General features: G+C 36.9%; 1 protein-coding gene across 1 annotated transcript; it reads left to right on the top strand.

Moving 5' to 3' along the window:
* The first annotated feature begins 1,863 nt into the window (after positions 1-1,863).
* Positions 1,864-11,597, top strand: LOC132612878 (uncharacterized). Its single transcript, XM_060326955.1, has 4 exons — positions 1,864-2,079; positions 2,162-2,177; positions 10,799-11,257; positions 11,326-11,597. The coding sequence occupies exons 1-4, from the start codon at positions 1,864-1,866 to the stop codon at positions 11,595-11,597; spliced, it is 963 nt and encodes a 320-aa protein (XP_060182938.1).
* Positions 11,598-11,942: the final 345 nt, after the last annotated feature.

Raw genomic sequence — 11,942 nt, 5'->3', positions numbered from 1 at the left:
AAGACTCTCATATTTTGCTGACATTGCTAAAAGTGTCATGAACAAGGCTCAAGGATGGCAAGGTAATATTCTATCATCTGGGGAAAGAGCAACTATTATTAAGCATGTCTTACAGTCTCAAACTCTTCATACACTAGATGCAATGTCACCCCCTAAAGGAATCTTAAAACAACTTGAAAAATATTTTGCTGGCTTTTTCTAAGGGCAGACTGACAACAAAAAGAGATATCATTGGAGTTCTTGGGCAAACATGTGTTACCCTCAAGTTGAAGGGGGCATATGCTTCAAAAGTATTAGTGACATTTGTAAGGTTTTTGCCTCCAAAAGATGGTGGAGACTAAGAGTAGAAAATAACATATGGGCTCAGTTTATGATGGCAAAATAGTATCAAAGAGGTCATGTGGTTGCAAGAAATGTACAAGGATATCAATCTTTCATCTGGAAAGAACTTTTGAGAATTAAATTTGAGGCTGAACCTCACATCTTATGGAGGATAAATGAAGCTAAAGTGTCCTTCTGGTGGGACAATTGGATAGGTCTTGGCCCACTAGCTATCTATCACCTCTCTGGGAGCAATCCGGGTACTCTTATGGTGACAGACTGTCTAGTTGGAGATAACTGGGACATGGAATATATTGCAAAGCTTGTTCCACCTGATATCTGCTATGTCATTCAGAAGGTGGACATAGGGCAAAGAGACAAGGTTGATCAAGCCATCTGGATGGATAATCCATCAGGAAAATTCACATGTGCCAGTGCTTTTCAAGTCCTAAGGAAAAGGCAGCCTGAATCTCCTATCTGGAGATGTATATGGAATAAAGGAAACCCCTTTAAAATGGCCTTTATCAGCTGGAGAATTATCGAGAAGAAGTTGCCCATGTATGATAGAATTAAGAACTTCTCTAATGAATCTGATCCTATATGTATTTGCTGTAATGATCCTAAAGAGGAGACTATGCTACATGTCTTCATTGAAGGGGAGTTAGCTAAGAAGGTCTGGGAATTTTTTGGAGACTCCTTGGGTATTAAGATGCAGAATCAGACTATTCAAGCAAGGTTCTTAACATGGTGGAATTTTAACACTAATAACTCCATGCTGAGAGTGGCATACCAGTGCATCCCTGTCTTAATTTGCTGGGAGTTGTGGAAAGCTTAGAGCTCTGTCAAATATGGAAATAAAAAATATTCGGAGGCTAAGATTTATTATGAAGTGGCTCAGCATGTGAAGGGCATCATGAACAATAAAGGCTACAATATTGATTTGAGAGACAACTGGAGCAGGATATGTAGTAGTATGGAAGCTCACAAAGCAGTGTTAACTAGCTTTCCTGTCGTTTGGAGCAAACCACCAGTGAATACCATCAAGATAAACACTGATGGAAGTAGCATGGTACTTTGCCACAAAGCAGGAATTGGGGGAATTGCTAGAAACTCTAGAGGAGACATTATTATGGCTTTTGCTAAAGCAGTGCAATTTTGCTCTAATAATAGTGCTGAAATCCAGGTTGCAAGTTTTGGTATAAACTGGTTAGACCATAACGATATTAACAATGGTATTATAGAGGTGGATTCAATCCTAGTGGTGAAGTGGCTAGATGGTGAATATAGCATCCCCTGGGAATTATTGAAGGAGATAGAAGCCTTGAAAAGGATTATAGACAAAAGAAGAATCAAAGTGCAACATTGTTTCAAGGAAGCAAACACGGCAGCTGATTCTTTAGCTAAATTTGACAGCAACACACAGTTTAGTTTCATTGCTAACTTGTATTATACGATGCAGGAAATCCCAAGGAAGGCTAGGGGAGCAGTGAGGATGGATAAATCTCAACTAGCAAACTTCAGAATCAGAAAAAGGAGAAGAACATGAAGTACATACAGGAGTGGAAAAGGAGAAGCAGCAATCAGATCAACATGGAAGCTATTAATCCAATGCATAGGAGGGAGCGTGATTTTTTGGACAAACTATTAACTATTTTTTGCTGGACTACTGGCAGCACCTTCACTAGGAATGTGGTGCAAGCCCTATGTAAAATGAGTAATTCCAAATCTGATGTTGCCCAAAATAAAAACTATGACAAGGTTAACGAAAAATATGTAAATTATATTATACTAAATAATTTTGATGTATAAAATAATTTAAAAATTATATATCTAATGTCAGGTTAGTTTGGTCTCAGGTTGGTTTTTTCATTTAATACCAAATCAAACCACTAATAATTGGATTTTAAAAAAAAATATCAAATCAACCGCTAGTCGGGCTTTTTTCTGATTTGACTCAATCTATCAGTTTGTTGCGATTTTCGGTTTGATTTTGTTCACCCCTGCCCACTACTTATCATAAAGTCGAAAACATTAGAGCGTTTTATCTATTGGTGGATAAATGATCGCAAACATAATGTTTCTGGTTGATCATGTTTTTAAAAAAGGGAAAAGGGTCAAATATACCCCTCTGTTTTGTTTTATTAGCTAACTGTACCCTCTGTTAGCGATTGTGTATAAATATACCCCTGCCATCTTCAAACTTCACATTTATCCCCCTATTTTGGACGGAAACCCCCAAATCCACTTAAAATACTCGATTTCAAAAGAAAAAAAATTACCCACTCCCTTTATTGACCCGACACGACCCGCCTATCATCATCATCATCAAGCTTCAACTTCTTTCACGGAGAAAAAAAAAAGAAAAAAGCAAAAACACACATCCAAATGATAAACCACAAAACAGACCTCATACTTCACTTTTAAACACATCTCTAATTTGTTAGAGCACCTAGGGTTCCATCGTTTTGTTCCCGTAACAGTGAATCATCTCTCCGGTTTATCAACGATGATGAAATCCGAAAAATGTAGACACTGATGACCTGTTTTTTCCTAAGTGCTTTCTCACATCTTCAAATTGGTCCCCTAATTCTCTTCTGATGTTTTTCTTGGTGCGCACATTGATTGTGTCGATGGAGAAGACAATGGTGATGCAGTGCTAATTTTGTCAATGTACCTTTTCGAAGCTCTGGCGTACGATGGCTTCATCAATTTTAAGTACTTTGGCACATTAGCTCTAAAAAATCGAATAGGTGTTAAAAGGTGAAATCTACAGTGGGTTTTGGGGTTTATCTTTTGGGTGTGTGTTTTTGCTTCTTTCTTTTATTCAATGAAAGAAGCTCAAGCTTGATGATGATAGGTGGGTCAGTTCGGGTCAACAAAGGGAGTGGGTAATTTTTGTGGATTTAGGGTTTTTCGTCCAAAATAAGGGTATAAATGTGAAGTTTGAAGATGGCAGGGGTGTATTTGTACACAATCGCTAACAGAGGGTAAAGTTAGCTGAAAATACAAAATAGAGGGGTATATTTGATCCTTTTCTCTTTAAAAAAATATATCCACTACCACAATAATGGATAAAATGTTGTTACTCAGTATCGGCTTTAGGGTGAAGCTGATAAAGTAAAGGTCTTCGACCCTAAAAATTTTGGGGCCCCATTGTTCACTATTATAGGTTCATAAATTCATTTTTGAAACAAATGAGTATTTTAAGTAGAAAGTATAATTTTTTAATTCAAAATAAAAGAAAACTTTAAAATAAATTTGAACATTCGAAGCATATGAAAAATGATAACTAGTGCTATCCAATTATCAGTTGGTAAAAGCAACGATTTGTACATTTCATGCAGGAGAAATCGTACTGGCCATATTTCAACTAAATTTATTTCATGAAATGTACGTGCAGCTAGAGCTGTCAAAATGGGCTGGCCCAGCCCAACCCAACCCAGCCCTAAAGGGCCAAAGAATTAAATGGGCTAGGACGGGCTGACCCTTTTAATTGAAGGGCTTGCAAAATTGCAGCCCAACCCAGCCCTAAGCGGGCTAGGACGGGCTAGCCCTTTAAGTTTTTTCGTCTTCCGAAATAACATTTTCTAAGTGATTTTTGGTACAATTTGAACATGAAATAGAATCTTCTACCACCCATTCTTGCACAAATCCATATCAAGAGAATAAATATAAATGATTATTTTTAATCACTAATTCAGATCACGTTCAAAAGAAATTAAACATAATATAAATTTTAAGACTAAAAAGTATTACTCCAATTTCTAATTACTACTTAGTAGTAAGTACATTCTTTTTTCTCATTACTTTTTATCTTTTTGTTTAATTTACTTATATATTTTTTTTAAATATATTTTTTTAAAATTTATTTATTTCTGGCCTCAAGGGCTGACCCAGCCTAACCCTTGAGGCCGGCTGGCCAAGAGAGGCTGGACTTTTGAGCCTCACTTCTATATGGGCCAAAGAAATTTTATCCCAACCCTACTTAAATAAAAGGTTGGGTTGGGCTGGCCTCGCGGGCCAAGCGCATTTTGACAGCTCTACGAGCAGCGCACGAGATGCACATGTGTGAGCTAGTTTTATTGAATATACTTGAGACCTCTTGTTAAGATTTGGATTTAAGCCACTAATTTTATTGAACTGCCCCTGTTGTTACTTTAATGTGACAATTTTTTTTTTAATTTACTATTGTATTGAAGTGAATATAATTTAATTACTTAGTAACTATAATGGTAAAATTTGTTACTCTAATATGACAAGAAATATTCTTTTGATTTAATAATGAGAAAATACATCGAAACCCCTTGAAATTGACACCTTTTTTTTTTCAATAAGACACTTAAACTTCGTAGGGGTCCTATGACCCCCCCCCCCCCCCTGTTCAAACTAATATAAATAGACCCTTTTTACCCATTCTCGCACCTGTTGTGGAAAAACATTGAGCGCGTGTAATCCACCCCCAATTAAAATATTTATAATCAAAATTATTTGAAACCTATTGTCACGATCCAAATTACGGATCGTGCGGGCACCTACCTTATCCCCCCTTGGTAGGCGAACCTTTCACAACCAAATCGCCATCAATGCAACCAACCAAATAAATAGTAAGTAAATAATTGACGATAAGAAAGAAATATAAACGATACCTTGATTATTAAATAAAACTCCCAACATCGGGTCTAGACTTGTACAAGAGCTTCTACAATACATGGAAATGAACCACAAATGAAATAATACAGCTTTTGTTTTTAGAATGAAAATATACATGAAGCTTTAGGATGACATCCGCTAACTCTAGCTAACGAAACTTCGAGCAATAACCTGAAACACATCTACACCCCGAAAAGAGTGTAGAAAGAGTAGTATCAGTACACCACATGTATTGGTAAGTATTATAGGCCGACTAAGATTAGTTCACACATACAAGTATAGAATCAATCAAGATAAATAGGTAGGTACAATCATCCAGACAATCATAATTCATAGCCTTTAGTGAAACCATCTATGCCCAAATTTACCAGGTTCTCCTCGTACTAGTGAGAGAACTAGAATTAACCCTATAATAACACACACATTCAACACAACCTTAATCACTACAATTCCCTCTCAAGTACTACAACACTGGAGTGATAAACGGAGATAGACAGCTAGTCGATTAATAACCAATAGTAACCTAAAGTGAGCTTCTAAATCATTAGTCTTCCAAGTTTGTATGAACAACAAACAATAATCCCCTCACCAAACCCGAACCTAGGTGAGGCCACTAACCACAGTCTCGCCCAAACAAATAAGCAAATTTATAAGATAAATAGATAGGCACAACAACTGATAACAGATCAAATCTCATGAATAGGATGATATCATATGCAATGCAACAATGATAAGTAACTCCACCGTACACACATGCTAGAGGCATTGTTTGCAAAATAGTCATGACTCGTGGGGGACCCATGGTGTCCATCTACCACTCGCTCCGGAACAGACCTCGGATCACGATTCCACTCACTCTGAAATAGACCTCGGATCACGAATTCACAAATAGGCCACACCCTCACCTCCTATCAAATGTGCCTCATATATATATATATATATATATATATATATATATATGTTTGTACACAAAATGAGTCTCAAGATATGTGTTACACCTCGGAAAAATATTTCGTTGATGCACAGTGGATAGAATAACAAGGGGCACAAAGTATAAGATGTTTCAATAAGTAAGAAATAGCATTTGATGATCCTAGTTGAGATTTCAAAGGTATTCGAGGTAATAGAAGGAAGTTTGCCAGGAAAGGCAAGGCATACGTTATGTATCGGAAATGATTTATGAGTAATGAATTAATGATGACTTAATGATGTTTTGGAGAAGAGCTATAACATCCCTTAGATTGTTAATGAGGTGTTAAACAAGTGTTAAGAAGGTTCTATAAGGATTGGAGATCAAACGAGCCGAAGAGAATGAATTACGAAAAGTTGAGCAACGTACGGTCCAACATACTGGCCGTATAAAAAATACTGGCCGTATGTCTAGTCGTATGTTCTGTCCAGAATGAGACCTTCACTGGACCAAACATACGGCCAGTATAAAAGATACGGACCCTATGTTGGTCCGTATGTCCGAGTCGGGTCAAATTTTTAATTTGATATAAGGGACCCTAACCTCATTTATTTCATTTCATTTTTCACTCCACACCTCAAGAACCCTCTAGAAATCTCTCCACACTTCTTCCACAAGAACTCAAGAGAAATCCATGATCAACTTCATCAAATCAAGAGAATCAAGTGTAAGAAACTCATTAGGGTTCATCCAAGTCAAGAAATTCCAATGGAAGTGAACTAGGATTTTGGTGTAAGAGGAGTATATCCGCTCAAGGATTATTCCTACACTATCTAAGGTAAGTTTTATGATCCTTTCATGTTGTTTAAGGTAATGAGAGGTTGAAAGACTTAGATTATGAAAGGAGATAGAAAATGGGTCACAAAGATGAGAATAATGAGATTTTGAGTAGTAGCTTGGAATGAGTCATGAATATTGATATGTTGTGATTGTAAGTATGATATAAGTGACATTTAGAACATGGGATAAGTATTATATGTGAGAAAACACAATAATGAACTATGACCATGATTATGGAGGAATTGAAGTGAAATTGTGAGATGTGGATAATGTAAATGAATGATGATTGTTGCTTATAATATTGTGAATGTTGTTATGGATGTTTGGAAGTTGATATGTAATATGAGGAAATTTGTATAAACAAAGGAAATGCTGCCCAATTTTCTCTAGCATTAGTAAGCACGTTCATATAATCGATTAGCTAATGTTAATGCGAATTCTCTTGAAGGTAGAAACGTGAGCATTGAAGGAGAACAATCAAGCGATGGAATTGTTAAACGAAAGAGGTATGTAAGGCTAGTCCCTTCTTTCTAAGGCATGACTCCTATGGCATCAATCCTCCTATCTTTCCATGATTTTCCTACATATCAAATATATGAGTCTACGATTATAAAGAGCTTCATACAAGATAAAGAAAAGAGATACGTTACGAGCATGACAATACTGATGATGAATCTAAGTCTAGAAGACCTAAAGCTCATGATATGACATTCCTACGAAGCTAATGATCCTCATATGATTCCTATGATATTATTTTCCCTACCTCCCCATGACTTTCTTACATTCCGGGAACTATGAGTCAACGTTGATAAAGAGCTTCTTATGATATAAAGATGAGAAATATGTCATGAATATGATAATAATGATGATAAGTCTAAGCCTAGAGATTCTAAAACAAGATATGATGTCCATGAAGTTAATGATCCTATTTACGATCCCTTGATGTTGTTCATGGTGTACACTCACCTTAAAATAGTAGTCCTTTCAAGGTGAGATATGATGATTATGATCACTCCATAATGTAATCGGGGGTTCACGACCTTACGTCACCCCGACATAGCCATAGTTGCCTTCAATTACAATGTATGTTTTAACGATAATTGTATAATGATGCTAAAATTATGATAAGGTTACGATAAGCTTATGATAAGGTCATGATATGTCTATGAGATGTATGATAATGATAAGTCTATGATGAGCACATGATGATATGATTCCACCGTGCCTAAATGGTCGGGCATGTCACCGCGAAGGCGGGATGCTTATGATTACACCGAGCCTAAAGGGTCGGGCATAACACCACTAGTGGGCGGCGTATGATGGTACCCGGACGCGGGTTAACGATGATGATACATGTGAGATGATGATATAGGTGATATGTATAAAATGTATTTACTCTTAAAGGTTAAGCAGATTATATCTTCATCTTATGTCTTATGATTTCTCTATTATGTTCATTTCGTTTATGCCTTACATACTCAGTACAATGTTCGTACTGACGTCCCTTTTCTTTGGACGTTGTGTTCATGCCCACAGGTAGACAGGAAGGTGATCCAGATTCGTAGGAGCTATCAGCAGACTTTATGAGCACTCCATTGTTCCAGAGGTGCCATTGATTTATCGTTTTGTATATATATATATATATATATATATATATATATATATATATATATATATGTTTTGAGCACGACGGGGTCCTGTCCCGTCCATATGTCTAGTACTCTAGTAGAGGCTCGTAGATACGTATGTGTGGGTAGTATGGTCTCATGATTTCCTTATTGTACATGTATTATTTTGATATCTGAAGGGCTTATGTATATAAAGGTAAATATGTTTCAAAGTGAGATTGGTTTTCCCTATGATTATGAACATGAGAATAAGTATGATAACTAGCGATATGAGTGGTGCTCGGTAGTCAGTTCTAGGTACCCGTCATGGCCCCTAGTCGGGTCGTGACAATATGGCTCTAGTCTAGAAACCCAACATGAAGTACCAACTCACAAGTAAGCATGATCAACACATGAAATCGAATGCCAATGAAGTACGAGTCACAATGCCATAAGCCATAATAACACTCAGCTAAATCAGCTCAACAATAGTATAAATCATACAACTATCTCAATCAACCCGAAGAGTATATATCCACCCTTTCCTTTCAAAACACAACAAATACACCTCATGGTTTAATACATAAAGTAATGGCAATAAGCCCACATAATCAGAAGCCATACCAACTTAGGTAATATCAACCAAAAGTCGTGTCCGAATACCTGATCATGTCTTCTCTCGTCAATTCTACTATATATACATTTCACTAATCAAAGTTTAATTCAAGTGAACAGTAACCTACCTCGAATGCACAACAGGAGCCACGAACTACTCCACACGAGCCTTCTCTAGACGAATGTTTCAGAACGAGAGTAGTCTACCAAACATCATTTACTAAGTAAGTAAAATATCACAACACCCAACTAATCGGGAAAAAAAATCGATTCGAGAAGAGTTAATCAAAATATCCAAAATGCCCCTAACGAGACACGAGGGAAAAATGGGAAACTAAGGGTGGAAATACACTACCCAATATCACACAATTCTAATCTTAAATGGTTCCTTAATTTCAACATTTAGACCAAAATCTCCAATTTAGAAGAACCTTTAATCATGGATTAATTTTAGAAGCGAAAGACAAGATTTAAGCCTAGAATCTAATAATCGATTGATTAAGTATAAGAAATCATTAATTAACATAACCCAAATAAATAAATGAAGATTTGTGAAATAATTTAGGGTTCATAGATCCATCTTCCTCAACCTTTTCACCAATTAACTAACCAAGGGACTTTACTAGAAAAGAAGAGAAACATAAAGGAAGTAACTTAACCCCAAGGGTTAACCTTACAATATGCCTTGGAAACTACCCTCATTAGCCCTAGAACTTATGTTTTGGAAAATGGGACAAAGGGTTCAAAGTTTGTGAATAAAATAGGAATTCTGGTCCCGTTATTCCGCCGTAGCGAAAGGATGATCGCCATGGCGGAAGCGCTATGGCGGTCAAGAGTCCCGCCATGGAAGACTCATTTAAAATTTCCAATGTCCGTTATGGCGGACACCCTCTTGCCATGGCATCTCCTAGACCACCGGGGCGGTTGATTGGAACAATAAAATTCTAAAATGTCTTTCTAACGCGGCTTACGATGGAATTTCAACTAGAAGTTATGCGAAAATCGTCGATATGATCCTTTATGAGGATTGCCTTTAGGGAAAGGTCTGAAATACTCGTAACGACCAAACGGGTAGTTACACCCATCAAGTTTGACCCCTTTTAACCTAATATTTCCCCTCATTTCTTCATAACATACCCCATGACTTTTCATTTCCCTCCTCTCGATCTTAACCCTAAATGTGTTCTTGCTATCTCTTATCGGAAAATTAAAGAGAAATCTGAGTATTGGTGTTCAAAATAAGCATCTAACCGAAGAAGTGAAGGGTCACAGGTTAGGGTTTCTTATTTTCATTTAAAAAGGTCGATTTTTTATCCTGCATGCACTAAATTTTTGTTAGATACTTAGTGTTTTGGGTTTTTTGTTAGAAAATCTATTGTGTTGCATTCACTAGTACTTTTTTTGTGCTCGATTACATTCACATTCACTGATTTTGGTTAGGATTTTTCTTCATCAAATTAGTGTGTTTGATTTTTTTTCTTGGTTCTGCTATATTTCAGGGTGTGTAATAACTTGTCTTTTGTTCTAGTCACTTTGAGATGGTACCATGGGGTCGTATTGTGTTTGGTGCCCAACCAAGGTATGTTGGTCGGTCTACTACTGCACTAATAGAATGTCCTACTTTCAATTGAGAGACTACATAAAGTATTTAAGATATACAACAAATTGTTCTTTTTATGTTAAGTCTCCAGTCAATGGTTATTTGGTTGAAATTGTGAATGATAAGGTTATTTGTGACGTTTTATCTTCGTTAAAAAATTGTAATGGACTAGCTATTTTTGTGTCCCATAAGGTGAATGAAGCATGTGCTCGTTGGCTTTAGAATATGTCCCCTAAAATGGTGGTGGTGAGGTAGGTGTGGAATCTTCAACCTTTCTAAATGATGCTGCTGAACCTCCAAACCATATTTTTGAGCCTCCTAACACTACTGTTGAGTCTCCAAACCCAACTGTTGAGCCTTCAAACCCTCCTGATGAACCTATTGAGCCTTCAAACCCTCTTAACCCTACTTTTGAACTTTCTACTGCTGATGAACCTTCTTACACTAATGTTGAACCTTCAACTACTGCTGAATCTCCTTATCCTACTGATGAGCCTTTATGTAGTGCTAGTCAGCCTTCGAATCCTACTTGTGAGTCTGAAGTAGATGAGGATACAAGTGGAGATGATTTAGAGGATGGATCTAATGGGGATAACGAAGATAGCATAGATAGTGAAGAGGTTTTAGAAAATAGTGATGTTCATGAAGAGTATAGAGATTTAAGGGCAAATAAAAGGCTCCAACTCAAACTGCACAAACAGCTATCAATCACAGGTAAATGTATCGAATTATTTTTACATTAGTTTGAATATAATCTAACATTTTGTATTACAGTAACCAAGGCAGAACAAATAGGGGGAGGGCAAATGAGAGAAGGATGAAACAAGAAGCTGAAATTTGTGGACGGAAAAATATGAGAAGGATGGAACAAGAAGCTGAAAGTAGTGGAAGGGAAAATATGAGAAGGATAGAACAAGAAACAAAAAGTAGTGGAAGGGAAAATATGAGAAGTATGGAACAAGAAACTGAAAATAGTGGAAGGGGTGGTGGAAAAGGCATAGGGAATGGTAGCGAAATGAGCAGAAGAAGTGGGATGCAACAACAAAATCAATAGACTGAAGGCACAAGTAGCAGACAAGCTTCATGATCTTATAAAGTGCCAAGGATGGTGGGGGTTGGATTGTTGGTTGCTGATGATAGTTTTACTACTCTTAATGCGAGTACACTAAACTCTTAATGTATGTTTTTTTACTGGTTAATTGGCAAAATTAGTTACCTACTTGTGTGCTTTATTTGTAGAGCCTGGAATGCCAAGTAGAAGGGTCATTGACACTGGTAGCAGAGCTCCAATGAGATCTGATGCAGTTACTAGAGATATTGGCTACACATCATGAAAATGATTCAAATGTAGGTGCAAACCAACCATTACCAGTAATCGACTTGAGCAAATGAGGGGTGA

This window comes from Lycium barbarum, chromosome 10 (assembly GCF_019175385.1).
Source record: "Lycium barbarum isolate Lr01 chromosome 10, ASM1917538v2, whole genome shotgun sequence".
NCBI lineage: Eukaryota > Viridiplantae > Streptophyta > Magnoliopsida > Solanales > Solanaceae > Lycium > Lycium barbarum.
The sequence above is the reverse complement of the archived record's forward strand: the minus strand, read 5'-3'. Positions and strand labels throughout refer to the sequence as shown.